Here is a 27301-nt window from a genome sequence, read left to right on the forward strand (position 1 = left end):
ACAGGATAGAACCCCTCCTCACCTCTCCCAGCTTCTCGCGGCTGCTGCGGGGATCCCTGGGCACATCACTCCCATCTCAGCCCGTCGTGGTCAAATCACCTTCTGTGTCATATCTTCCTCTTACAAGGAAACTTGTCGCTGGATTTAAGGGCCACCTGGATAATCCCAGATGATCTTCTCACCTCAAGACCCTTAACTTAAGATCTGCAAAGACCTTTTCTCCAAATAAGGCCCCATTCGTGGGTTCCAGGGATTTGACATGGCAATCTTTGGAGGGCCCCCATTAAGCCCCTGACACAGGGTAATGCCCTAACATAGGAAACACATGGGTCACAACAACACCCTGACACATGTGCCCACACAGCAACCAGACACATGGTAATGCAGAGGCAGAAACTGACCACGGGAGTCTGGAGACACAGAGACACAATGATGCTGGTTTCCAGATCCACAATACACCATGATACCCAGTGACCCCCTAACATAAACACAGGGGGCACAGGACACACAATATCCCAACATCCAGACATTCTATAGCCTGGAGACACATCTGCTAAGATACAGATTTCCCTACACACACACACCTTCCAACTAGTCACCTGGATACTAACATACAGATAGGCATGTTTTCCCCTAGTATGGGACACATAGACATAACCCTGACATCAGACGTCTACACAGGAGACTGCCCGGCACACGTGGTCACTAAGGCACACACCTATCAACAGACGTGGACGTGCTCCATGCGTGGACATGCAGACTTACACGGGGAAAGATGACAAACCTGGCTGGGTCTCACGCACTGACCCCTCCCCCAACCCTGGATGTCCTGTCCCCAGGGTGGACACGGTCAATGAGGGAAGGACATTTCCTCTTCCTCCTGGGGCCACATGGACCTTTCTCTGGCTCTGATTTCCAAGGGAAGTTCTAACCCAATGAACGCTCCAAAGAGGGCCCCTACCCCTCTCTCTGGCGGCACTTTGTGCCAGCCGTTAGAGAAGCAGTTCTCGAGTCCCCATGAGGAGAGGCAGACCCTAATCTGACCATGTCTCTTGTGCTCTGCCCTGAATCTATTGCAGGGTAGACAGAAGGGTGGAGTGGGGGTAGGTGCCGGGGGTGGGAAAGGCTTCAGGGAAGGAGGTGTGTCTTGTAACTCTGTTTCCCAACTAGCACCTCTTCCTCTGCTTCATTCACTCCCAAATCCTGGTAGCGATGGTACCCCATTACCCCCAGCCCTGATACCAGTGTCCCCTGGGTTCTGGGGCACGGCAGAGCAAGGCACTGGCCCTGGCCACCCCCACCCGAAGCAGACAGAGGCTGGTCCAGTGGTCAGTAACCCCATAGAGCCCATGGCCTCAAACTGCTCCCCCAGCACTGTTAGTAGCCAGGCGGTCCCCTGACTGTGGCCACAGGCAGAGGTGGTCACAGGGCCGGTTGGAAGAGATCCAGATCCTGCTTTGCAGGCCCCAATCTCCCAGGGGCCAGGAGTTCAGGCTCCCAGAGGACGGTGGTCTCCATTGCTGCACCTTCCCAGGGCCAACACCTAGAGGCATCTGGTCGCTTCGATCCGCGTACATTGGGATCGGGGCAGTTCCCAGCGTCCCGATAGTGCCTCAGTTTACCCCACTGCCTGAAAAAACGCCTCTTGCCCTACGGGCGGCATAACGGGCCACTTTGCACTGGAGCCCCAGCGGACGGAGGCGACGGACCCAGGAGCCGGGAGAGGGGGCCGGGCCGATGGGCCCCCTCCCCCCCAACCCGTTCCTCCCCGTCGCGGAGCGGCTGCAGGAATACCGCGAGAGTTCGCCCCCTCCCCCCTACAGTAAAACTGTCAAAGGTGGGAGGGGCGGGAGCGCGCATGTGCGCAGCGCGGCGCGCAGCCTGCGCCGCCCGGACCCCGCGCCCCGCGCCCCGCGCCCCGGCCCCGGCCCCCCGCCTCGGCCGCCGTCCCGCAGGGCGCCGCAGGTAAGCACCCGGCCGCGCCCTGGGCCGGACCCCGGGGCAGCCCTCGCTCGGCCGCGTCCCCGACCCTGACCCCGCACGCAGGTCGTCGGGGGGGGGAACCGGGCCCGGAGCCCCCGCCCGCCACCCCCCGCCGCGCCCCGACCCCCCCCCCCCACCCCGCCCCGCGCCGCGCCCCGCGCCCCGCGCCGGCGCCGCGCTCCTGTCTCCTCCTTCTCCAGAAAAAGTCGCCATTTTGGTTCACTGCCTTCGCCCCCCCTCCCCCCCTGCACCCGCGATCGGCCCTTTCGAGGCCAGGCCGGGGCCCCGCACCCCGGCTGCAGGTGACAGGTGTGTGGCGGGGCCAGTCTCCAGGTGTACGTTTCCTGGCCGGGTTCATCCGCGCGCCCGGCCTGTGCCGAGGTCCCCCCGCCAGCGTTGCTTGTGGCGCCCCCTCCCCCCTGCGAGGGTCCCACCTTTGCCACCCTGCTGGGTCCTCTGACAGGGTGGAATCTCTTTTCCTCCTGTTGTTCTAGTCACAGGTCGTGGATGGAAGGAGGGTGTCTGCCCCCTAGGCCAGCCCTGGCCCCAGGCCCCCCAACTCTGAGTTCTCCGCCCAAGCCGGAGAGATTGCAAAGTGGGTTCTTGGTAGGCACCAACATCCCAGGCTGGTGGAATCATCATGGCGTTGGGATGACTGATGCTGGCATGTCTCCTTTGGAAGTTTTGGTGTGAAGACTTCAGAGAAGTTTGTTTAGGCCCGTGTAGACCCGAACCTCCCCCTGGGCCCAGGATATGGGCACCCCCTTGGTAATGAGCAGTGATTGTCCTTACCAGAGACCTCAGTCTCTGGACCCCCTCTAGGCCCTGCAGTCCCTCCCCGCTTCCTCTGATGTAAGTTCGTTAGGAACTGCCAGAGGAGGGGCTGCCTGCCCACACGACACCCCCCCCCCCCCCTTCCTGTGACCTTAGGTGTCCCTGTAGGAGGATCCTGTAGGGCTGAGCTCAAGAGTCCCTCCCCAGAGCTCTCAGGGTCTGGAGTCCCCCAGCAGAACAGGCCCAGGATGTCCAGCCTCAGGCAGCAGGGTAATCCCTGTGGCTGATGGCCTGGCAGTTTCTGGAGTGGCACTGGTGGACCTGTAGGTGGGGGACAGATAGGCTTTTGAGGGTGGAGGTGGAGAGGAGGTCAGCCAGGTAGAGGGTGGCTGAGGGATTCCTGCTGGAGACAAGGCTGAGAAGAAAGTCAGGTTGAATGGTTCAGCTGGCATGGGGACTAGAAACAGGTGCTCCTGGGATCCTCAGTCCTTGATCTGCCCCCCCCCCCCCCCCCCCCCCCCCCCGCCCAGGGGAATTTATTCAGTTGAGTAGGCTAGGGGCCTGCAGTGCCCATCTTGGCCATCTTCCATCTGTGTCCTGGAGAGAAGGGTCCAGGGGTGCATGTCCAGGTAGGGTGGCATTGCCTTCGGTCTGAGTGGGGCTGTGGAGTAAGGTGTCCCAAGGTGCTGGGCCAGAGCGGCTTGTGAGCTAGCAGCCATATTAGCGTCATAATTGGCCCCTGGGAGGGATGCTGTCGGTCTCTTTCTTCCTGAACGCTCCACCTCTTCAGGGGCTGCCCGAAGCTCAGTACCAGGTATGATTCATGGCACGTTTTAGGACTGTGTGTCTGGGGACAAAGGAAGTCTATGAGAGCTGATGAGGGTTTCGGGACAGTTAGGTGCTTCCAAGATGATTGTGTCTCCTGGATAATCTGGGGAGACCTCAGCTGGGCAGCCCCTCCCCTAAACCAGAAGCCTCCATCACCTACCATACATACACAGGTGGGCAGGCTCTCCTCCCCTGAGCCGGAGAGGGGCCTATCTGGGGGCAGGGTTTAAGAGTAGTCCATTCAAGTCCTGAGTCGGTCCTGGTGAGCCTCACAGGTTTGTCTACTTGCTCTGCAGAAATGACCGATCCCTTCTGTGTTGGAGGAGGCCGCCGGCTCCCAGGATCCACCAAGAGTGGACCTGGGAAGGATGGAGGCCGGAACGAAGTCCGACTTCCTGTGCTGCATGACCCTCCAAAATTGGGTAAGAGGGATCAGGCCAAGGTCAACTCCAGGTGACCACAGGCAGCTGCTACTGGTTGTGGGACTCCTTTTCAGCTCCCAGCTCCCCCAGTAGTCTAGTGCCTGGGTGCTCAGCTGGGCCGCCTGGGCCCCTGGATTCTTGTCCTGGGCTGACTACAGTCACAGTCTCCCACTCCCCATGTTTCGCTGTGGGGGGAGTGGGGCTTCCTCCAGGCCTGAGCAGCCCCCTGGGTGGCAGGTGAGGCTGTGGGGAATGCAGCTTCCAAGCCTTGGCATATCATGTGTTGCAGGGATGCCGGTGGTCCGGGGCGGGCAGACAGTGCCCAGCCAGAGCCCACTCTGCTTTGACCCGGGGAGTCCAGCCAGTGACAGGACGGAAGGGAAGAAAAAGGGGCGTCCAAAAGCCGAGAACCAGGCCCTCCGAGACATTCCTGTGAGCTCCCTGAAGGCGGGGGTGGGACTCATGCTGGGGTCTGCTTGTCAAGGCCACCACCCTGCCTTTGCTTGCTTTTCACACACCAGCCCCAAGCCCTCAGCTTGCGTCAGAGGTCGCTCTGTGCTTTCTGGCTTCATGGTGCGGCCTGGGACCCAGTGGGTCACATTTGTGGGGTTCCTAGAACAGGTCAAGTACACCATCGCTGCTTGGGGTGGCCTGAATCTTGCTGCACTTCGGAGGTCGAAGGGCTCCTGGAGCCTGTCTGCCCTGCAGGCCTGGGGAGGAGACGGAGGCTGGGCATGGGTTGGGTTGGCAGAGACTTGGCTGGCTGAGGGGTCAGCAGCCTCACCTTTTCCATGTCCAGCTCTCCCTGATGAACCAGTGGAAAGATGAATTCAAGGCGCACTCAAGGGTGAAGTGTCCAAACTCAGGGTGCTGGCTGGAGTTCCCCAGCATCTACGGGCTCAAGTACCATTACCAGCGGTGCCAAGGGGTAAGGGGCTGTGGGGCAGGGAAATAGAGGCCTGGGGCCCGCCCTGCCCCACCTGTCTGCTCAGGGCATGTCTGGGCAGAGGCCTGGGCTGCCATCCCATGCCTGCCCTCTCCACCCAGGGTGCCATCTCAGAGAGGCTGACCTTTCCCTGCCCCTTCTGTGAGGCTGCGTTCACTTCCAAGACCCAGCTGGAGAAGCACCGGATTTGGAACCACATGGACCGACCCCTGCCTGCCCCTAAGCCTGGGCCGGTCAGCCGGCCGGTCACTATCAGCCGGCCCGTTGGGGTCAGCAAGCCCATTGGAGTGAGCAAACCTGTCACTGTTGGCAAACCCGTGGGTGTCAGCAAACCCATCGGCATCAGCAAGCCAGTGACGGTCAGCAGGCCTGTGCCGGTCACCAAGCCAGTGACAGTCAGCAGACCTGTGCCGGTCACCAAGGCTATCACGGTCAGCAGGCCTGTGCCAGTCACCAAACCCATACCGGTCACCAAGTCCGTGCCGGTCACCAAACCCGTGCCGGTCACCAAGGCAGCGAGTCTCAACAAGCCAGTGCCAGTCACCAAGTCCGTGCCGGTGACCAAACCAGTGACCATCAACAAACCGGTGCCGATGACAAAACTTGTGACAGTTACGAAACCCATGCCAGTCACGAAGCCGGTGACGGTCAGCAGGCCCATTGTGGTCAGTAAGCCAGTGACGGTCAGCAGGCCCATTGCCATCAGCAGACACACACCACCTTGCAAAATGGTGCTGCTGACCAAGTCCGAGAACAAAACTCCTCGAGCCACAGGGAGGAGCAGTGGTAAGAAAAGGTACGGGGGCTCCTTCCAGGTTGGAGGTGGTAACAGGGTCAGAAGTGGGCCCTCCTGCCCCTCACCTGCCTGCTCCCTGCAGGGCTGCGGACAGCCTGGATGCATGCCCCATCCTGCCAAAGCAGGCGAGGCCGGAGAATGGGGAGTATGGCCCATCCACCACGGGCCACACCTCGGCCTTCCAGCTGAGCACAGACCCCGGCAGCAGCCCCCTTTCTCTGGGCAGCAGGCCCTTGGGGAGCAAGGAGGCACCGAGGGCCACAGGCCCTGTGTCCCCACCTGAGGAGGGAGCGGAGCGCACAAAGCACAGTAAGACGAGAGGGGGGAGGCAGTGGCTGGGGTGGGGGTAGCGGTCTGTTGGCCCAGGCCTCCCGACGGTTATTTGACCAGAAACCTTGGGCCCTGTTTTCTCTCCCCCGAGTCAGGAAGGAAACAGAAGACACCCAAGAAGTTTACAGGGGAGCAGCCGTCCATCTCAGGGACCTTCGGACTCAAAGGTGAGGCCCTAGCCAGTACAGCATCTGGGGCTCGACACATGCACAAGTGTGCCTGCACCCTTGGCTCACACCTGCCCCATCCTGTATGTGCACACAGGCCTGGCCAAGGCAGAGGACAAATCCCGCCTGCACCGTGCCAAGAAGCAGGAGGGGCCGGGCCCCGAGGATGTGCGCAAGAAGGTGCTGGCTCCTGCTAGCACGGTCAGCAAGGACGTGCCGGCCCCCACGGCCCACCCAGCTCCAGGTGGGGGGGCTGCCATGTGCAGGGCCCAGGACAGATCTCAACTCTGGGGCAGATCCTGGACCACAGGGACTGGGGGCTGAGTGTGGACCGTGGGTCCTGTGCTTGGCATCCAGGGCGTCCGGGAGCCCCCACCAGCCCCTGAGGCCCTGGCCCTGCCCTACAGGTGGCCCTGAGGAGCAGTGGCAGCGGGCCATCCATGAACGGGGGGAGGCTGTCTGCCCCACCTGCAACGTGGTCACCCGAAAGACCCTCGTGGGGCTTAAGAAGCACATGGAGGTGTGTCAAAAGGTAAGGCTGCCCGGGGTCCCAGGCGGGGAAGTGCCCAGACTCAGCTTCTCACGACAGGGGCATGTCTGCAGCTGCAGGATGCTCTCAAGTGCCAGCACTGCCGGAAACAGTTCAAGTCCAAGGCCGGCCTCAACTACCACACCATGGCAGAGCACAGCGCCAAGGTATGCCCTGACCCACCAGCCGCTAGCCTCCTAGTCCATCTCACCCCACCCCACCCTGCCTGCCCTGCCCACTGACCTCTCGTCCCCACGTGGCAGCAGAACTTAGTGGTTCCCGTGCCTGACCTTGGACACCTGTGGCCCTGACCCCTGGGCTGGGGCAGGGGCCCTGTGGTGGTGGGGATATTAAGGCTGGGCCTGCCCCCCAGCCCTCTGACGCCGAGGCCTCGGAGGGGAGTGAGCAGGAGGAGCGGGAGCGGCTGCGCAAGGTGCTGAAGCAGATGGGGAGGCTGCGGTGCCCCCAGGAGGTCAGTGGGATGGGGGGGCGGGGCGCACTGTGCGGGGCGCTGGGCGTGGGATGGGACACAGCCCCTTGCTGGCCACTTACCCGACTCTGACCCCAGGGCTGCGGGGCCGCCTTCTCCAGCCTCATGGGCTACCAGTACCACCAGCGACGCTGCGGAAAGCCTCCCTGTGAAGTGGACAGCCCTTCCTTTCCCTGCACCCACTGTGGAAAGACCTACCGCTCCAAGGCCGGACACGATTACCACATGCGCTCGGAGCACACGGCCCCAGTGAGCAGCCTGTGGCCTGGGTCCTCTTGCCCCTGGGGTACCAAGCGTGTGTCGCGTGCCATCTGCTGTGTGTGCTCCCCCTTCCCTTTCTGGGGGCTACGTGCATGGGGCCTAGCGAGCCTGGGACCCCCGAGTGCCCGTGTTCGCTGCCTGGGGCACGTACCTCTGTCTCTCTGCACCCCGTGCCACTTGGTCCCTGTTGCTCACCCTGTCTTCCTGCTCTGCAGCCGCCTGAGGAACCTGAGGACAAGCCCCCCGAAACTGAGGACCTCTTGGGTGTGGAGCGGACCCCCAGCGGCCGCATCCGCCGCACGTCAGCCCAGGTTGCCGTGTTCCACCTGCAAGAGATTGCAGAGGACGAACTGGCTCGAGACTGGACCAAGCGGCGGGTGAAGGATGACTTAGTACCTGAGACTGCCCGGGTGAGCTCCCGTCCCCGAACAGGGTGTGACCTAGCTTGGGGTCCCCTGCAGCGGCCCCGCCCCTGCGACTTGGCCCATTTGCTGGCCTTCCAGGTTCACATCTGCCATCTGTGGGGGGCACAGTCTGGTCCTTGGAGCAGGTGGGGTCGGCTCTGGCCTGGCATTCAGTAGCCTCCCATTAACACAGGCCCCCTGGGCTCACCCTGGTGCTCACCTGCTTTTACAGCTCAACTATACTCGGCCAGGCCTCCCCACACTTAACCCCCAGTTGTTGGAGGCGTGGAAGAATGAAGTCAAGGAGAAAGGCCACGTCAACTGCCCCAATGACGTGAGTTGGGGCAGGCTGGTGGGTGGGTGTGGGGACCCTGGGGCTGAGGAGTAAAGAGCCCAGGTGTGGCCCTGGGTAGGAGGTCTCCAAGTGATCAGCCAACCTGTGATCCCTGCAGGGTCCTTAGATGGAGCCCCATAATCTCAGCTTTAGAGGTCTAGCCTGCCCATATCCCAGGACCCCTGGGGTCAAGCCCCCCACTTACCCCAGAGGCCCCATAATCCCTCAGCCAGGGGTACGCGTGTGTCTGTGTGGGGACATCTGCTGGGAGGCCCTCCCCCACCGTTGTCTCCTGTCCCCAGTGCTGTGAAGCCATCTACTCCAGTGTGTCCGGCCTTAAGGCCCATCTCGCCAGCTGCAGCAAGGTCAGTCCCCTGGCCCTTTCCCGTGGTGGGGTAGGTGCTCTGCACTCCCAGCCAACCCTTAGGGGCTCCGGCATGTTGGGTGTGTGACCCCACCCCGGTGGGGCAGGGACCGGCCAGTGCCCGATGGCCAGCCCAGCCCAGGACACTTCAGCATTCTCCAACCCTATCCATGAGTCCGTTGGCCCAAGTTCTTCTGCCCACAGGGGCTTCTCGTCTGTGTGGGTGTAAGCGGGCACAGTGGACCTGGGCTTGGGGTGAGGGGCCTTAGGCCAAGGCTGCAGCCCTTCCCCAAGGCACGTTCCTCTTCCCATCCTCTCCTTATCCCTTACCTCCCCTGCAGCGGGGGCAGCTCAGAGGTCCTGCCACACAGAAGCCTTGATGGGTCCCTAAGCTCACCCATCGAGCACCCAACAAGATGAGCTGTAGTTGCTGCCCCGACCCTATAGCCACACAGGTGCGGGAAGAGGGCCGGGGTTCCCTGCTTAGATCTGGTGCTTCTGGTATTCCCAGGGGTGGGGTGGGGTCCAATATCTGGGGGCTGGCCTGCCTGATGCCTTGCAGGGAGACCACCTGGTGGGAAAGTACTGCTGTCTGCTGTGTCCAAAGGAGTTCAGCTCTGAGAGTGGCGTCAAGTATCACATCCTCAAGACCCATGCAGAGGTGGGATGGGCTGAGACACCTGCTGAGCCCGCAGCAGATGGGCTGGCCCCAGGCAGGGGATTGGGCCAGGGCGGGAATGGTGGGGTAATAGCTTGTGTGGCCTTTGAGCAAGCAGCCAAGGTTGAGAAATCTGGTGGTTTCAAAACAAAAAAAAAAAAACAAGAAAAGGAAAGAAGAAATCTGGTGGGGTTATTTCAAAGTGGCTTCTGGCTTCCCTGGAGGACGGGAGGAGCTTGGGCACCACTCCCCCGCACCCCGAGCAGGAGGCACCGTAGCGCAGCAGCCTGCCTGGCCCCAGTGCCTAGCATCCTCCTGCCTCGGGGTCTACATTGCGGTGTTTTTCTTTCCAGAACTGGTTCCGTACTTCGGCTGACCCACTTCCCAAACACAGGAGCCAGGACTCACTGGCACCCAAGAAGGAAGAGAAGAAGAGTCTGGCAGGTGGGAAGAAGCGAGGCCGAAAGCCCAAGGAGCGGACCCCTGAGGAGCCCGCACCCAAGATGCCCCCACGTCGAGACGACTGGCCCCCAGGAGGCAGAGACAAAGGGGCCCGGGGCTCCACTGGCCGGAAGGTGGGAGCCAGCAAAGCTCCTGAGAAGTGAGCAGAGTGGCTGGCAGGTGGGTGGGGCCTGGTCCCCACACTGGACACCAAGCCCACTCTGTTCAGGGTGGGGGTAGCTAGCTCCAGGACCTCCTGCCCTCCGGTTCTCCACCCCCCACCCCTGCCTACTCATCTGTCCAGCGGAGGCAGCCAGTCCCTCTCTCCTTCCTGACGGCCCTTCCCGTGTGCAGGCTGCACAGGGCACACCTGGGCTGGTTCTCTGGGGGGAGGCCCGTGGCAGCAACGGAAGTGCAATAGCTTGGAGGGACATTTATGGGCCTGGTGGAGTCTGGGGCCCTGGATGGGCAGGAAGAGGGTCTGTGGCTTAGGCCTCAGCGCCACGGGGTAGAGCAAGGCAGGCAGATGGCCTTCACCATGCAAGCTCCCGGCCCCGTCTGCCTTCTCAGGCCCAAGGCTTGGGGGTCCTCGGTGACCCATGGTTCTGGGCTGATGAGGGCACCTGAGCAGCCTCACCTTTCTACCCAACACTGGACCCCAGCACCCCCAGCTACCTCCCAGGACAGACCCTGAGTCTGACTGCTACCATGCTGACCAGACAGCCGCCCTACCGTGGCCTCCCTCGTCCTTCCGCATTTGGCTCCTCTGCTTCTGTTCTCTACCTCTCCAGGCCCACCCTCCCCTGCCTGTGTGACCCCTGCTGTGCTCGGGCCCCTGCCCCACTGGCCCCTGTCCGTCACAGTGGGTGGAGGTGGCCCTGTTCGTGGGCTCTCCTGCCATCCTGTCTTCATGGGTGCTCCCTGCCTGGGGCAGGGGGAGGGTTCTGCTCTCACCTGCAGGGCTGCCGGAGTTGGGGGGGGGGGGGCGGTGAAGGGGTCACATGGAGCATAGCTTTGCCTCCAATCTCCAGCTTTGCTAAGACCACTGCTCTAGGTTGGGGCAGCCCAGTGGGTCAGGGATGGGCCAGTCTGGTCTGGGGCCCACAGGCATGTGGGGCATGGAACTGGGGCCCAGCTCTGAGGAGTAATCCCTGTGGGAATCAGCCTTCTGTCTGCTGGTCTGGGTTGGCCTGTGGCTAAGCTCCCATGGGAGCCTCCTTCCCCCCCCCCCCCCCCCTTTTTTTTTTACCTGCCCTTTTGTTTCTGGTTGTGTGGTCTTTCGATATGAGAGCTGAGGCCAGGAGGGGGCTTGGCCAAGGTCACGTTGTGTTGGTGGCAGCTCTGTGCTGGCCCTTTTGGGGGCTCAGAGCGTGGCTAGGTCTGCAGGTTGACCAGGGTTCAGGCTGGAGTCCAGGGCACCCACAGGAGGTGGCCAAACCGCCTCTGGCCTCCTCCCTGGGCCCCACTTTCCAGCTTCGGCAGTGTAGAGAGGAGGAAGGTACTCAGAGCCACTGGGTTTGGACAGAGGTTATTTCCCACTGGGGGGTAGAGGGTGGGCTGAGGGCTCGGCCTTGCCGATCCTGGACGATGTGAATTTTGATATTTGCCCGTGTGCGTGTATCTCCTGGGTGTAGTGGATGCCAGTCTTGTTGCTGTGACAAGTAACAACCTTTTTTTTATTCTGTTTTTTATACAAAAACAACAATCCGACATTTTGGTGCTAAGGGTTTCCTGGTGCCGACGGTGGATCTAGGGGCTGAGGGGGTGTCTTTCCCCTGCTCAGGGAGGCGGTGCTGACCGGGCACCTCTCTGCCCCTCAGCTCCCGTCCTCATCTAGTCACAGGAGAGGAGGGGCCCTAAGCCAGGCTTGGCTCTCCTGGCCCTGCAGTAGGGAGACAGATTCCAGGGGGGTTTGGGGGCTGGTCATGCTGCCCGTCTCCAGTTTCCTTCCTTTGGCCAAAAGGCTCTTGGGCAACCCCGGCCTGTGTGCTAGGGAGGGGGTGTAGAGACCTGGACTACTCCCACTCACACACACCTTGATTTGATCGAAGACTGGAGGCATGGACGGATGGATGTGATCCAGTGTCAAACACGAAGGGAGGGCAGCGTGGGCAGAAAGACTTTTCTGTGTTCCTGGGTGTCACTATGGTAATACAGCTGGTGGAGGCAGAGGTGGGGTCAGGCAGCCACTGTGGGGGGGGGGGGGGGGCAGCCTTGGGCAGGGAGGGGATGCAGGTGCTGGCAGGAGCCCCAGGTGCATTTGTCTTTGTCACCAATGGCTGGAGGAGGTTGGACCTCAACACCTCTGCTGGGGACGGCCGCCCGCCCCAGCCTCTCAGGTACTTGGCCCTTGGGGAACGGGGGGCTGGTTTTTTGCTGGGGGGTGAGTTTCCAGGTCACCCCCTGAAGTCCACAGTTGGTCCCTGGTTTGGGAACCCTGCCTAGATGTGTGGGAAGAGGTGGGGTCCTGGATAACTTGATGTTTAGCACTTTAACCCCCTTCTTTGTCTTTAAAGTGGGTGTGGGGGGCTGCTGCCAAAAGTGACTATTGGGTCGGACCCCTCTCTCCCTTCTTCCCTTCCTGCTTCCCATGTTCTGGTGAGTGGCAGTGGCGAGCTGGTGGGCAGAGCCCTCCTCCAAAGTGGGCAGAAACCTGGGCGGCTCAGCGGGATCCGCCCACCTCCCACTCTGGTGGGAATCCGGCCAGGTAACCGCCTGGCCTTGATTGACACCTTCAGTGAGAGGGACTGGAGTGGCAGACCCCCAGGGCATGGTGGGCGTGAACCCTGCCCAAGACCCAAGCCCAGGGCACAATGCCAGGTCCCTCTCTGAAGATCTACCTCTGGCCCAGCCCACCCACCCTTGCCCTGAGAACAGGAACGGCCCGACTGAAGGGGCTGACACTTCACACAAAAATAGGATGCACTTTATTTGCTTGTGCAAAGGCAGTTGAGGGTGTATCCTGGTGTGAGGTGATCAGTGGCCCTCCCAGCGGTAGCCCCTTCCTGTCCCTCTGGTTCAGAAGGGAGAGAATGGGTGCACCCTGACCCACGGGGGGCAGGGCTGTCCCGGTGTGTCCAGTTCGATGGGCCCCAGGTGGCTTACCCTGGAGGCCTGGGGGTCGCGGGCGGGGGCGGGGGGGGGGGGGGGGGGAGGGCGCCGGCCAGTACCTCTGGCCTGGCAGCCACACAGCCTGTGCTTTGGATTTCTTGGTTTGGGTTTTTTAATGCCGGTTCTCCGTACATAAGTGCATTTCGGAAGAGAGGTTCCAGCTATCACTTGTAACCGTATATATACATATATATTCTATCTACAAAGTGTTTATTTGCAAGATGTTTTGACGGTGAGCTCGGGCCCTGCCCGCCTTGTGACCATCTGTCCCCGGTCCTCGTCCCCGCCTCCCGGCCCCATGTGGCGCGGGGGTGGGCCATCAACTGTATGTATTAAATATGACTGTATCAAATAAATGTTTATTGATTTTTTTCCAGGGGCTTTGTGCTGCTGAGTTTGTGGTAAAGCTCGGGGTGGGATCTTTCCCCGCAGACGACGCCCGTCCGCCCGCTCGCAGCGGGTAAGGCCGGACTACGAGTCCCGGCACGCACAGCCGCACGGCCTTGTGGGACTTGTAGTCCGCACGGCGCGCCAGCGAGTGTGCGGCGCAAAGCCCCGAACTACGACTCCCGGCGGCCAGCCCCGGAGACGCGGCCCGCGGAGAGGCCTCAGAGTTCCATGGCGGCGCCCCCAGCCACTGCTGACGCGCCCCGCTTGCCTCCGCCGCCCGCTGCGGCGGGAGACGGGCCCGACCGGCCGGCGGAGAGGAGCGAGGCCTCGTGCGAGGACCGGTAGGCGCGCCCCGCCGAGCACGGGCTGGGGGCCGCGCACGCCCTCTCGCGTCCGCCGTGTGAGCCGGAGCCCGCGGTGCGGTGGGGCGTCCGCCTGCGGGCAGGGCGACCTCGACGGGCTGGGTCTGGACACGCGGGGGGCCCCCGGCCGCGGTGGGAGGTTCCTCCGGGCCTGGCGGGGCCGGCGGCGCTGAGCCCGGAGGTGAGACCGTGTCCGCCCCGCCGCTCCTCGATGGCCGGCGGCACCGGGTTCATGGGCAGGGCCTGCCGGGCGCCCAGTCCGAGGTTCTGCGGATAAAGCGGATTCTGCCCGTAGCTGGCGTGGACTTTGTTGTCTGTCCCGAGGGGACGGGGAGGGCCCCTGGGCTGGAGCATCTGAGGTGGTCAGTGTGTTCTGGAATCCGCCGGGACTCAGGCTCTGCTCCACCTAAGAGGCCAGGGTTCGTGAGTCTGGGGTAGATCGTGCCTGCTGCCTTCCGCCTGCCCCACCTGTTGTGCCGTGCCGCCAGGCTCTGGGGAGGCTTTGCAAGAGTTGAAGTTGGAAGGGTAGAGCGGGGGGCAGGGCCATTTTGTCACCCTGACTGGGGAGATGGAAGAGGCCAAGAGGAAATGGGCTCCTACTGAGCTCCTGGGGCCAGGCCCACCAGGGGGCGGTGGCTGAGCCGCGATCCGGAGCAGCCTCCTGCACTTCCGGGTCTAAACTGTCGCTTCAGGAAGGCTCTGCGAGGGCCGCAGGTTGTGGGGGTCCAAGGAAACCACGGTTCCAGCCCGGGCATCTCATCCCGGGACTTGGGTGATCTCTCCAAGGCAGAAATGCTGTGTGCCTGGATTCCTCCAGAATGGTCTGGGTGCCAGGGCAACCTCTTTCTTGGAGGGAGGAGGGGGGGGAGGGGTAAGGGATGAGGCGAGGCTGCCCTGCGATGACAGCTCTCCTTCAGGAGCCGCCAGATCGCAGGAGGCTGCCCAGGCCCTGAGGAGCATTGTGTGTCCTTCCCATCTCACACCTTCCCGGCAAAAAGTGACTATATGCCTGGCACCGGGTGAGTCTTGTAGGACTTGCGTCTGTGACACCTGCTTGTGCCAAAGAATCTTTGAGGTAGCCCGAGATCAGAGAGGATAAAGCTAGGTAGGCCCTTGAGAAAAGCACTCCCTGAGGACACAGATAGGTGGCAGCTGCAGTCAGGGCCCCATCCTGCGTGCAGAATCGTGTAGTGGGCTTGGGTGCCCCCCCCCATGATGTCCAGGGAAGCATAGGTCGTAGGAAGAGAGCCAGGACCTGGGAGCCGTAAGTGGAGACTCTGGCACGCTTTCTCCAGAGGCCCATGGGGTCTACCCTGGAACTGCCTCTGGACTTCACGGTTGTCCCTTGATGCTGGCTGGTGTCCTGAGGGCTGTTCCTCTGTGCTGCCCCCACAGTCCCTGCACACCCCCCAAGGGCCCCGGAGCTGGGTCTGGTTGGCATTTTAGGTGTATGTGCCAGTGCCCCTGAGCTAAGGCTCTCCCTGACCACCCTTCCAGCTTCTTCCACGTCATTGCGGGCGCATTGGTATGGTTTGTCCACTTTGCCCTTGTGTTTTGTCTGCCTGCCCCTCTAGAGGGTTAGCTCCATGAGGACAGAGACTCCAACTCCCTTAGCACTGGATATGCTGATGGGTAAATGAGAATGGTGGTGATAACAGTGAACCCCTGGGGCTGTCTCCTGGTACAGTCCTGGTGGAGGTGGGTTTGCAGCTATGGGAATGGAGGGAGGCTGGCTGGACCCGCCCAGAGCAGCAGGAACGAGGGACTTCTGCAGGGAAGTTTCCAGGGTAATGGGGTAGGGGCTGTGCAAGTCTCTGGAGCCTGTTTTTGGCTCCTTTAAGGCTGCAGCCCCCCAGTGTTCTACCTGCCCTGAGAATACTCCCCTGACACCTCTGTCTCTGAGCAGTCTGGGGTCCACTGGGGCCTGGCTCCTCCCTCCTCCATCCAGCCTCATTTGACTCATCCAGCAAACTTCCTAAACCTGGACAGAGCGTCAGGCACCAGTGAAGGCCCTGGTGCTGCATGCCCCAACTCTGCAGCCCTGTCCAGGACAGCTCTAGCCTCCCAAGTGTGGGCCAGCCCCTGCCCGCTTGTCCAGGCCAGGGAGCAGGAGGGGGAAGCGCTTGTGGGCAAAGTTGGACAGTTCAGTTCTGCCTCCAAGTGCCTCTGGACAGGGAGGCAGACACACCCTTGTTACCTGGGCCGGCCAGGAGCGGCCCCTCTTCAGGTGTGTGAGCCCCATCTGGAATCTTCTCTTCCCTGAGCCTCCGTGTTGTTAGAAGCCAGGAGGAAAGCTGGAAAGGAGGCTGAGGACCTAGGGATGCAGACCGCTTCACACACTGCAGTAAAGATCTTTTGGCTGACCCACCCTTGCTGAGGCTGGGGCTGAACCCATTCTCTCTCCTGCTGCCAGGCTAGAGAATGACTGTTTCCCCCTGGCTGAACACACAGCACTGGGTGGCCTTGGGGGATTAACTGGAGCCTACCCCTGGAGGGGGTGGGGCAGGTGGATAGAGTTTCAGGTTTGTTTATGCCTCTAGAAGGCACCTTGGGGCCAAGAGTGTGACGCCCAGCGCAGCATTGACATTCAGCAAGACTTGGCCAGGAGAGACCTCAGATTTCCCTGTCCTGTAGGGGTGTAGGAGAGGATTGGTTTCACAGTCCCAAGCAGGCCTGGGGTCTGGAGTTCTTTCCATGGTGTTCTAGGAGGGGTGCACTGTGGTCCTCAGCAAGCACTGGGCCAGCAGTGCAGCAGCCGGTGCACAGGCCAGGGCAGGCCTGAGGTCTGCCAGGGCCACAGGACACTGTTCTTTTCAGCAGGGTCAGTGCTATTAATATCAGGAAAGTGCACAGCCCCCAGCCGGGTGATCCTCTTAATGCCCGTGGCCTCAGCCTCTGAGGCCGGCAGTGAGTGCTGTTCCTTCCACACGGGAGGCTCTTCGGACCCAACCCCAGCTTCTCACCTGCAGCACTTCCTGCCCACGCATGGAGGGACAGTTCAGGTGTCTCCTGAGCTGTCCAAGGGGGCCACTGTGGGTCTAAGTGGCCCTGTGGAGATGCTCCTGCACACACCTGGGATCACCCTGCTGTCCACTGTCCCCTGTGTCCCAGCCATGAGCAGCCCCCCAGCTTACCCTGGCATCAGGATCTCGGGATGCTGGGCCCTCGGAGCAGAAGGCAGGTGAGTGGCAGGCCTGTTGTCCCCCGTGGCTGTAGTGAGGCAACTGCCTTTGCAGTGTCTTGGCCGCTGGCAGCCCCATGTAGCGTGTGTCCGATCGACGTAGGGAAACAGGCCGGGTAGGTGCTCGTGAGGGGCCAGGCAGGGCTGGCCGCCAGCAGGGTCTGGTTTTGCTTGGGGCTGTCTGTTACAGGTGAGTCTCTGTTGTGGCTCATAATCCTTTGGTTTGAGATTAGCTTTTGTCACTGTAGCCAGAAGCACCCCGACCATCTGTTGACTGAGAAATGAGATCTTTTGTGCCATGTTCCCATTTCCAAGGTCGTGTCGCTGAGAAAATGGGGTGCGGCTTGCTCTGAGGTCACAGCGCGGCTTTGTCCCTGATTCCCAGAGAGAGACGGGGCTTTGGAGAAGGCAGTGCAGCTGGAGTTGGCTGCAGACCCAGCCTGATGCCTTTCCGGCCCATCACACGCCCTAGATGGGGCGGCGCCCTAGACGGGGCGGGTTTCTGGCAAAGCTCTCTCTGCCCTACTTTCAGCTCTTCCTGGCGCACGGGTACTCTTCCCTGGAATGGTCCCAGGCTGTTGGCAGCATGAGCCTCAGAAGTTGTCAGTGGTGGTGGCTGTCATTACCTCAGTAGTACAATGAACACTCACAAATAGGGACTCTGAGTTTCCTGCTGGAGAGGCCAGGCCACTGCGCCGGGGTGAGAAGCAGGGGACGGGAGCGATGCCAGCCCCAGGCCTACGCTGCCCCGAGGCGGTCCTGCGTGGGCATGCTCAGCACGAGCGCACAAGAGCGCGTTCTTTGAGATGGGGAGGACTTCCTCCATTGCAAGTCAGGTTTTCCACATTGGAGTGTGCTCGCAGAAGGCACGGGGCTGGACTTTGTTCTCTGCCCACCGTCACCCCCAGGGCCACGGCAGGGCTGGCTCCACTCTCCCGAATGGGCCATCTGTCATCTCCAGAGCGAGCGGCGGGCCGCCTGCTTGGGAGGACAACACATTGGTGAGCCGTGGGGGCTGTGTGCTCAGCGTGGTTAGACGAATACGTCCGGGGTTAGATCACACAGCACTGCCCTCTGCCCAGGTCCTGGAGATACTGCTGCTTGGTGCATGCTTTCCCCACCCCCGCACCGTGTCCCTCTCTGGTTTGACTGAATGGGTGTGTGGGCGGCACTGCTGGGGTGGCTCCATGCTGGGCAGAAGCCCCCACATGCTTGCTGTTGGGTGACAGTGCCTAGGGCTGTCCTCGCTCCAGATTGCTGTCTCCAGAGCCACAGAGGTGACACTGAGCACACAGACAGGCTAATCACCTCCAGCGCTGGCTCCTTGTGCTGTCCTGGCAAGGAGCAGCGGCAGTCCTGTGCTGTCTGTCCCCCAGGATGCGGCCACGTGTCTCCTGTCATGTGGTGGGTGGTTTCTTGCTGCTGAAGTTGTCCTCTCAACACACCAGTAGGCTCCCGAGCGCTACCTGTCACGCCTTTGGCTTCAGCTAATTCCTCCCACGCCCAACACATGTGCACCCCACCTTCCCGGCTCTTGCAGGCTGTTCCAGAGGCAGGAAGGCACTGTCACGGGCCTGGGTGAGCTGGCAGCACCCTTGCCGGGGCATGGGTCTGCGGCCCGGTTCCAGGCACCCCGCGGCCCGGCACTGCTGGTTGTAGGGGTGGCAGCGGACTTCACAGACCGTAGTCCCCTCTGTGCGCCCCATTTTGCTCACGCACCCTCAAATGAAGGTGTGTGCAGGCGGGCGGTTTTATGTAAATATATACATGAGTTCGTGTCTCATGGCACTGGACTTTCTCACCCAGCCATACTTCCAGGACGCCTTCCCTGTCTCTGTTCATCCCCGGCTCTCCTGCTAGTACTGTGAGCAGCACTCATCACCAGGGTCCTGGACCAGGGGTGGACAGGCAGTGCTGCAGAAAGCGTTGCGCAGGGACCGACTTGCCCAGCGCGTCCACGTGGTTCCCTGCCCTGTCTTCCCACCCGCCGGGGGCTCTGCCCGGATAGTCAGTAGTTGTGCTGGGCCACAACCTGCCTTGAAGCCTCGGGAGCAGGTCAGCAAGGTGATGCTTTGGCCAGCCCAGTCTCTCTCTCATGCGGTGGCCAGAAATGCCTTCTCCCTGGGCTTGTCCTGGCCTTGCAGCCATCTTTACACCAGGCTTTTGTGTCCAAGCCTCTCAGCACAGACTCTGAGCAGGCATCGGGCAGACACTGCCTCCCAGCTGGGCCACTCAGCCAAATTGAATGTCCCCGGAGCTGCCGCTCTTGGGATTTGAGGCCTTGGGCCAGCAGCCACACCGTGCCCCTTCTGAAATGACAGGGACATCAGCATGTCCCTTCGGCACTAGGGGGACAGCATGGGCAGGACAGAACACGGATGCCGTCCGTGCCTTCCCTGGATTGAGTTTTCCAGCTCGTAGCCCCTGGGGGCCGCGGCCTTCTGCCCGGAGTTTGCAGCGTGCTGGAGGGCAAGAAGCAAGGGCCTCCCTGTAGGCCTCCCAGCGCAGGGCCTTCCTCCTGCACCCATCCACTCTGCCGCCCTGCCCAGCTCTCCCGTCAGCAGCTTCTGTCTCCGGAGCCCCTCGCCCTGTGTACCCTACGGGGTGGCAGGGATCAGATCATATAAAACAAGAGGACTGCCCAGAGAGTGTCCTGGGAGGAAACATAGTCCTCCACGGGGTCTTGACTGCCATTGGTGTGCCCCTCTCATCTCCTGAAAGGACAGGGGCCCTATGGAGCCCGCTGGTGCCCAGCCTACGAGGAAAGAGGAGCCAGGCCCAAGATGGCAGTCCTCGTTGCCCTGTGTTTGCTGTCCCTCTGAACTTGTGTGGGCAGTGGCGGTCCGAGGCCCGGAGCCCTGTGGGTGGGCTGCGGGTGGTTTTTTGTGTATGCCCCAATTGAGTCTGCCCCCCCGCGCCGTGCCCGTGTGCCTGCACGGGGGGAGGGGGGGCTGCGCCCCACGGCGGCCACGCCAGGCCCGACACAGGACGGCAGAGGCGAGCGTGTACTCCTTCTCTGCAGCAGCAATGCGGAGTCCTTGGACAGGCTCCTCCCAGCTGTGGGCACCAGGCGCTCGCCCCGGAAGCGCACCACCAGCCAGTGCAAGTCTGAGCCGCCCCTGCTGCGCACCAGCAAGCGCACCATCTACACAGCCGGGCGGCCGCCCTGGTACAACGAGCATGGCACGCAGTCCAAGGAGGCCTTCGCCATCGGTGAGCCAGGCCCGCGGCGGGAGGGGGAGGTCAGGCAGCACCTGTCATCGAGCACCTGAGCAGCAGCTCCACTCATGTCAGCAGCCTCGTGCCCCTCAGTTGTGTCAGGGAACCCATCTGGGAGGATGGCTGGGCGGCCCTTGCTCAGGGTCACTCTGCCCCTTCCCGCAGGCCTGGGAGGCGGCAGCGCCTCCGGGAAGACAACCGTGGCCAGGATGATCATCGAGGCCCTGGACGTGCCCTGGGTGGTCTTGCTGTCCATGGACTCCTTCTACAAGGTGAGGAGCACTCCCGCACATGCAGGCCACGGCCTCAGAGGGGCCTGGAGCCCCCGCCCCGGCCCCGGGGCATGGCGGGGAGGGGTACACAGAGCCCCTGCCTCCTCCCCCTACAGGTGCTCACCACGCAGCAGCAGGAGCAGGCTGCCCGCAACAACTTCAACTTTGACCATCCAGACGCCTTTGACTTTGACCTCATTGTGTCCACCCTCAAGAAGCTGAAGCAGGGCAAGAGTGTCAAGGTTCCCGTGTACGACTTCACCACCCACAGCCGGAAGAAAGACTGGGTAGGCCCGCTGGGCTCGGCCTGTGCCTATCCTCCTGGGAGCACGGTGGGCACAGAGGGTGAACCGCTGCACGATTCCTTTGCAGAAAACGCTCTACGGTGCAAACGTCATCATCTTCGAGGGCATCATGGCCTTTGCTGACAAGACACTGCTGGAGGTGAGAGCAGGGCTCGAGGCTGACGGCCGGGGACGCCCACCCCGGCTCAGCTCCCCGCCCCCGCTGTGGTTCTAACCTCAAACCTGCCTCCTCCAAGCAGGCCAAGCCACTGGCTCTGACAGGTGCATGGCCACCTGTCCCATCCTTGTGGTGCAGTCACTGGGTGTTGGGTGAGGAATGGCTACTCTGTGGGGAGCCAGTCAGGACGTTGGGTCAAGCAGACCCGCCACTCCCACAGAGAGACTGGAAATGGCCTTGGTGGGGGAGGCAGCCTGAGGAGGGGCTCCCTTCCAGGTGGGGGTGCAAGCCCTGGGCCAGGGCCTCTACTGTGTTTTCTTTCTCTTCTGACCCTTACTCACCCTCTTACGTGTCTGTGTTTCCTTTGCCGTTCTTTGGGGCTCGTGCGGGCACTGAGGTCAGAGTGACCTTGGGGTGGTAGGTGTGGGTTTGCGTGTGTGCACGTGCGTGCTCTTGCCTGGGATGGAGGCGGGCCCTTGTGTCTGTGCCGTCTGCGTGGCGCACCCCTGACCCCTGGGAGGCGTGCACGGCCGCATCCATCCCGCCAGGCCCTGCTGTGCGGGGCTCCCTCTCCTGCCCCTGCCGAGGCCCATCGGGGGAGGCCTGTGCTCACAGCCAGCTGTGCCAGATCTGCTCCCGGTTCCTTGTAGTTCTGAGGCCAGCGAGTTTGGGCTGAGGCTCAGGGAACTCCGCTGCCCACCGTACAGCAGTGCCCAGCCCCACATCCGCCCGTTCTAGGCCAGACCTGAACTCACCAAGCCCAAGGACCATGATGGGGGATGTGGTGGGGAGGGAACAAGTCCCCAGTCCCCTGGTGTGTGCGAGGGCACGTAGATAGCGGACGACCCACCGTAGTGGTGCCGGCTCCACCTGCCTCAGGAACCAGTACCCATCCAGTGGCCTTTGGCTGAAGCCCTTGGTGGACAGCGCCCCCACGCAACGTGTACATGCCCCCACAGCCACGCACGCTGCCAGCCAGAGGTACCAGCCAGACCCTCAAGGTGCCCCAAGGTCGGCACACAGCCCAGAGATCTTTGCAGGAACTGGTCCCGATGTCGCCCACACCGGCCCTGCCGGTGGCACGCCCCGCTCAGCAGCCGGCTCTCCCCATCCAGCTCCTGGACATGAAGATCTTTGTGGACACAGACTCTGACATCCGCCTCGTGCGACGGCTACGTCGGGACATCAGCGAGCGAGGCCGAGACATCGAGGGTGTCATCAAGCAGTACAACAAGTTCGTCAAACCTGCCTTCGACCAGTACATCCAGCCCACCATGCGTGTGGCAGACATCGTGGTGCCCTGGGGTGAGCCTGCAGACCCACCTGCCCTGGGGATGTGGGCAGAGGAGGTGCCTTGGTTGCCCGTGTCACCCTCCTGACCTGTCCCGTCCCGTCCCAGGGAGCGGGAACACAGTGGCCATCGACTTGATCGTGCAGCACATGCACAGCCAGCTGGAGGAGGTGAGTCAGCTGGGCCAGGTTCCCAGCTACCTGCAGCCCGCCCAGCCCCACTCCCTGGCTCCCTGCAGCCACCATCCACAGCCACCTGCTCTGCAGCCCCCGTGTATTTACTGTCCCCTGCCACGTTCTGGCCCTCCAGTGTCCCAGGCCTGCTCGGTCAGCCTTGCTGCCCACCAGCCCCCGGCCCTTTGTGCTGGCCGGAGGCAGCTGGGTTCCCTGAGGAAGCGTGGAGTGTACAGGTGCCTTCTGGTGTTTCCGGCCTGAGCTGGGCCTTGAGTGGAAGGGTGCACTCCTGTTCTTCCCAAAGCTTCCAGGGACCGTTGGGTGTCAGTGCTGGGTGCTGTGTCCCGAACACTCCAGGAGGGGTGCCCCAACCTGAAGTTACATGCGCTGGGCTGGCTAAGGGCACTGCCCACCGCTCTGGGCAGGCTCCGTAATGGGGTGCTGGAAGCCTGAGGAATGAGGAACAGAGCCCCAGGAGTCCTGGCTCTTACTGCCCAGTCCAGAGGGTGCCCAGGTCACAGGCCATAACAGCTGGTTCCCTCCCATGGTTGGCAGCTGCCTCGGACGATCCCTTGGTGGGGCTGTGGCAGGTCCGTTCCTGGGTGGGGGTGGCCCAGCTGGCCAGGGTGCACGGTGGCGAGGGGCTGTGCTGTCCGGTGACTGCGAGGTGAGCAGCGCTACCATCACTGACGTGCCACCCCATTCCCTTGTGTCTCCCTGTGTTGCTGCCGCAGCGTGAGCTCAGTGTCAGGTAAGACTTCCTACACCTGTCTGCAGAGACGGAGGCATTTCCAACATCCACAGGCAGCTCAGAATTTGGGTTGTCACCTGGGCAGGCGGGAGGGTCCTCTCCTGTCATGCCCACCCTTGGGCAGCCCTGCCCCAGGCATGGAAGGGACAGTGTGGTGGCCCCCACACTGCTTTTGCCTGTCCTTGTTGGCAGATGAGGAAACTAAGGCACAGAGATGTTAAGGAACTTGCCCAAGGTCACACAGAGCCCTGACTCTGCCCTGGTCAGACCTCTCTGGAGGCCTCTCCCTAGCATGGGGCTGGTTGCATGGGGTCTGATGCCAGAGGGCACAGCTGTGCTGAGCCAGCCCTGTTGGGTGCCCCCCAGGTCAGTGGCTACAGGCCTGCCCCTCAGAAGATAGAGGGAGGGCCTGGGTTTATACCTCCTTTGCCCGATCTGAGGGTCCGGTCTGGATTCCCACAGATGGTGGTGAGGCCTCAGCCCCCTGGCCCCCTGCCCATCTGGCCCTGGAGAGAGAGAGAGCCAGGAGCTCTGAATGCACCAGGGCCCCAAGGGAGCGGAGGAAGCACCTACCCCACACAGTGCTCAGCATGAATGAATGAATGAATGAATGAATGAATGAATGACCTGCCTTTAGCCCAGGCTTTCTGTGGGATCGGGAAGCACCAGGACAGCCCCCGGTTCACAACTGGGAGCCCCAGCTGCTGCGTTGGGAATGCCTCCAGGGCCAGTCACTGGCCCCTCCAGCGTCCTGCCCTCGCTTGAATCACTGCTTGGCTCTCCTCCAGACCAGGGCACCTGCAGGGATTGTCCTGTCAGGCCCTCTGGAAGCCTCTGTTGTGAGAATACAGTTCCTGGGGTTTCAGACTTGAGAAAACACCCAAATGCTGCTGCCGGCTAGTTCCCCTTCTCTGGCCAGCCACGGAAGTGGTGGCTGGTGGCCGCTCGCCTCTGTCAGCCCCAGGAAGTGTTGCTGGTGGGCGGTCGGCGGCGGAGACAGGCAGGCAGGCAGGCCTCAGGACGGGGGCGTGCCTCGGAGAGCAAAGCCTCCAGGGGTCCCCCAGTCGCCCGCCACCTGCCTCTCTCTCTCAGGCCAGCTAGCCGGAGGCTGCAGGGGCTGCCCGCGCTCCCTTGCTAAATGCTCTTTTTCTCTTTGTTCTTTTCCTCTTTGTAAACCCTTGGGTTTCCTGCCCTGTTCCCTCCCCGAACGTACTCTTCACCTGGCGAGCAGAGGAAGCTGCGCTGGGATATGTGAGGACAGAGTGCGCTCTGGTTGTGCTGCTGCTGTGCTGTGCGCTGCTGGGGGAGGGGGGCTGCTGTCCCCGCCCCTGCTCCGCCCTCCCCCAGCTCTGCCCCGCCCCCCCACTCTGCTCCCCCCTCCCCCAGCTCTGCTCTCTGCTCCGCTCTCCCCAAGCTCTGCCCTCTGCCCCGCCCCCTCTGCTCTGCTCCGCCTTCCCCAGCTCTGCCCCGCCCCCTGCCCTCTGCTCCGCCCTCCCCCAGCTCTGCCCCGCCCCCTGCCCTCTGCCCCGCCCTCCACCAGCTCTGCCCTCTGCTCCGCCCCCTCTGCTCCGTCCTGCCCCGCCCCCTCTGTTCCCCACTTACCCCCCCCTCCTCTCCCCGCTCCAGGCCTGGTGCAGCAGGGGTGGCCCTGAGCTAGATTTGCTCCTGTCTTCTGAGAGGGTGGTGCATCACCTGGAGGGAAGGGTCAGGGTGAAGTTTGGCCCTGAAGCTCAGTTGTTGCCCAGAGAGACATGTTCTGGGGTTGGGGACCAGTCGCCCTTCCTGGGGGCTGAGACTCCTTCTCCCTCCCACTGCCTGGTCCCCTTTCGCTTTCTCCCGAGCAAGGCCCGGAGGGGATTGGGGCTGGGAGGGGAGGCTGACACCGTAGCCCCTCGCTTTCCCACCTGAAGGTCAGCTGCTCTGCCTTCGCCTGGCGGGCGGATCTCGGGGGTGGGGCCCTCCCTCCAGGTCGGCCACAGGGAGGCGGCGGCCCCCACTCTGCACGCCCCACTGTCCCCCTCACATCTGCCCCCCACACAGTGTCGGAGCGGGAGGATGGGGCGCCAGGAGGAGACACCCCTTCTTGAGTCCCCCAATTGGCTTGTGTTTCCAGGGCCGCACTGGCCTCGGCGCACCAGTGCCACCCTCTGCCTCAGACGCTGAGTGTCCTCGAGAGCACGCCTCAGGTGCGAGGCATGCACACCATCATCAGGTGAGAGCCCTTTCTGTAGGACGAGGTGGCCCCTGGCGGCCCACCCCTTTGCTTAACGCCACCGGCCCACAGGGACAAGGAGACCAGCCGTGACGAATTCATCTTCTACTCCAAGCGATTGATGCGGCTGCTCATTGAGCATGCGCTCTCCTTCCTGCCCTTCCAGGTGCGGGGCGGGGTGGGACGGGCGGGGGTGGGGGGGAGGGGGGCGGGGGAGCGGGATGTGGGCGGCCCCTCGTGCTCACGAGCGCCCCCACCCCCTCTGTGCGCAGGACTGCGTCGTGCAGACCCCGCAGGGGCAGGACTACGCGGGCAAGTGCTATGCGGGGAAGCAGGTACCGGCGGGGCCGGCCGCAGCCGGGGGTGGGGGGGGGGGGGGGGGGTGGGGGCGAGACTGGGGCAGCCGGGGAGGCGAGGCGGTAGGTCCGGCCAGCTCAACGCCCCCCACCCCTGGGCCCCCAGATCACTGGCGTGTCCATCCTGCGGGCCGGTGAGACGATGGAGCCCGCGCTGCGGGCCGTGTGCAAAGACGTGCGGATAGGCACTATCCTCATCCAGACCAACCAGCTCACTGGGGAGCCCGAGGTGCGGGGCCGGGGGCCGGAAGGAGCCTGGAGGGCAGGGGCCAAGGGGCGCAGGGAGCCTGGAGGACAAGGGTGGGGGGAGAGGGGGGCAGGCGGTGGTAATCCGGGGCAGGGAGAGCCCGGAGGGCCCGGAGGGCAGCCCTGGCTTTGTGCCGGCTCTGACTCCGGCTCCGACTCCGGCTCCTCGCAGCTCCACTACCTGCGGCTGCCCAAGGACATTAGTGACGACCATGTCATCCTGATGGACTGCACCGTGTCCACGGGCGCTGCAGCCATGATGGCCGTGCGGGTGCTCTTGGTGAGTGCGTTGGAGGGGGCCGCCGGCCGCAGGGCTGGCTGGGAATTCACTGGCCCCGTACCGTGCAGGACCACGACGTGCCGGAGGACAAGATCTTCTTGCTGTCGCTGCTCATGGCGGAGATGGGTGTTCACTCGGTGGCGTATGCTTTCCCGCAAGTGAGGATTCTCACCACAGCTGTGGACAAGCGCGTCAATGACCTCTTCCGCATCATCCCTGGCATCGGTGAGGCCGCGCAGGGCCGGTCAGCGGTGCTGGGGGCGGGCGGGGGTGGGGGGGGGGGGGTGTCTGGCGGCCCGAATCCCCGCCACGAGGGCCTGCTTCCTTCCCCAGGGAACTTCGGTGACCGCTACTTCGGGACCGACGCTGTTCCTGACGGCAGTGATGAGGAAGAGTGGCCTCCACGAGCGAGCCTGAGCGAGCCTGAGCGAGCCTGAGCCCTCCTGCCCTCGCCCCCACCCAGCCTCTTCCCGCCTCGCGTGGCCTTGCTTACAGAGATGTCGTAACTTATTTCAGTTTAAAAAAAGACGTTACCGCTGTAACTCACTCTGTACGTTTTATAAAATAAAGTTCAGGGAAATGAAGCCGTGACCGATGGGTGAGGGGCACCTGAGTGCTGCCCTGCCTGGGACCGAGGTGCGGAGCCACCACGGAGAGGAAGAGTCCAGGGGCCTGGCCTTCTCCGCAGCACAACAGGCACCCCCGGTCTCGCGCTCGGCTTTCCCGGCGATCCGGGCTCAGTGCCGGATTTAGGAGGGCACAGCTCCTGGCTCTGCTAGACGGGCCCCTGGGTGGCCGCGGGGACCTGGGGCTCTGGGTCTCAAGAGACAGCCTCCGCAGCCGCCTCCCACCCCCACCATGTGTTTGTAGTATCGGGGAGCGGGGCGGAAATCAGCGTGTGGGCGGCGGTAGGAGGGAGTGACGAGTGGATCCCAGCCACTGACAAGAGCCCCAAGTTGCAGCAGACATGGCGGGGCCTCAGCGGCCGGCCGTGCTGTGTGGGGCCAGAAACCCACCTCCGGCCCTGCCTTCGTTGCCACCGGGCTCGAGGGTGTGTGGGCTTCTCTCGCTCCCCTCCAGACGGTGGGTCTGTGGCAGGCCGGCCTGGGTGTGGGTGTGTGGGACGCAGATGCTCGGGCTGCTGGGGGTGGGCTGCCGGGCACCCCCAGCCTTCCTCCCCCTCTTTCTTCCAGGGCTGGCTCTTGCCGCTTTCCTGCCTTCCTGATCTCCTTGGTCCCCCCCCCCCCCCCCCCCACAAAAGACCATGT

General features: G+C 62.8%; 2 protein-coding genes across 16 annotated transcripts; both read left to right on the top strand.

Moving 5' to 3' along the window:
• The first annotated feature begins 1904 nt into the window (after positions 1 to 1904).
• ZNF512B (zinc finger protein 512B) lies at positions 1905 to 13214 on the top strand. 5 transcript variants are annotated; one of them, XM_047852403.1, is made up of 17 exons: positions 1911 to 1965; positions 3882 to 4007; positions 4297 to 4439; positions 4807 to 4935; positions 5055 to 5749; positions 5832 to 6058; positions 6175 to 6246; positions 6344 to 6490; positions 6654 to 6778; positions 6850 to 6942; positions 7149 to 7247; positions 7344 to 7514; positions 7742 to 7936; positions 8163 to 8264; positions 8567 to 8629; positions 9191 to 9289; positions 9640 to 13214. In XM_047852403.1, the coding sequence occupies exons 2-17, from the start codon at positions 3884 to 3886 to the stop codon at positions 9889 to 9891; spliced, it is 2736 nt and encodes a 911-aa protein (XP_047708359.1). In that variant the 5' UTR covers positions 1911 to 1965; positions 3882 to 3883; the 3' UTR covers positions 9892 to 13214. The 5 variants fall into 5 exon arrangements, 4 of the variants coding, with proteins under 4 accessions (XP_047708360.1, XP_047708359.1, XP_047708363.1 ...); XM_047852404.1 differs by lacking the exon at positions 4297 to 4439 and having other exon boundaries at positions 1905 to 1965; XR_007150835.1 differs by lacking the exons at positions 1911 to 1965; positions 9640 to 13214 and adding an exon at positions 8970 to 9083 and having other exon boundaries at positions 2225 to 4007.
• Positions 13215 to 13362: 148 nt separating this feature from the next.
• UCKL1 (uridine-cytidine kinase 1 like 1) lies at positions 13363 to 26617 on the top strand. 11 transcript variants are annotated; one of them, XM_047852408.1, is made up of 16 exons: positions 13363 to 13569; positions 14508 to 14609; positions 19794 to 19984; positions 20156 to 20262; positions 20379 to 20549; positions 20635 to 20706; positions 21840 to 22029; positions 22124 to 22185; positions 24171 to 24190; positions 25053 to 25151; positions 25224 to 25317; positions 25424 to 25486; positions 25614 to 25736; positions 25926 to 26033; positions 26102 to 26258; positions 26367 to 26617. In XM_047852408.1, exons 1-16 carry the CDS (start codon positions 13457 to 13459, stop codon positions 26468 to 26470), a joined length of 1776 nt encoding a protein of 591 aa, XP_047708364.1. In that variant the 5' UTR covers positions 13363 to 13456; the 3' UTR covers positions 26471 to 26617. The 11 variants fall into 11 exon arrangements, with proteins under 11 accessions (XP_047708364.1, XP_047708366.1, XP_047708365.1 ...); XM_047852410.1 differs by having other exon boundaries at positions 19797 to 19984; XM_047852409.1 differs by lacking the exon at positions 24171 to 24190 and adding an exon at positions 22923 to 22939 and having other exon boundaries at positions 13364 to 13569.
• Positions 26618 to 27301: the final 684 nt, after the last annotated feature.

Source organism: Prionailurus viverrinus, chromosome A3 (genome assembly GCF_022837055.1).
Source record: "Prionailurus viverrinus isolate Anna chromosome A3, UM_Priviv_1.0, whole genome shotgun sequence".
Classification (NCBI taxonomy): Eukaryota; Metazoa; Chordata; class Mammalia; order Carnivora; family Felidae; genus Prionailurus; species Prionailurus viverrinus.

Coding starts and splice junctions, on each gene's coding strand:
- ZNF512B (XM_047852403.1), top strand. CDS start 3,884: ATGACCGATCCCTTCTGTGTTGGAGGAGGCCGCCGGCTCCCAGGATCC. Junction 4,440..4,806: donor AGGCCCTCCGAGACATTCCT/GTGAGCTCCCTG, acceptor TTCCATGTCCAG/CTCTCCCTGATGAACCAGTG. Junction 7,248..7,343: donor GGCTGCGGTGCCCCCAGGAG/GTCAGTGGGATG, acceptor CTCTGACCCCAG/GGCTGCGGGGCCGCCTTCTC.
- UCKL1 (XM_047852418.1), top strand. CDS start 16,467: ATGCCCGTGGCCTCAGCCTCTGAGGCCGGCAGTGAGTGCTGTTCCTTC. Junction 19,985..20,155: donor CAAGGAGGCCTTCGCCATCG/GTGAGCCAGGCC, acceptor CCCTTCCCGCAG/GCCTGGGAGGCGGCAGCGCC. Junction 25,737..25,925: donor AGCTCACTGGGGAGCCCGAG/GTGCGGGGCCGG, acceptor GGCTCCTCGCAG/CTCCACTACCTGCGGCTGCC.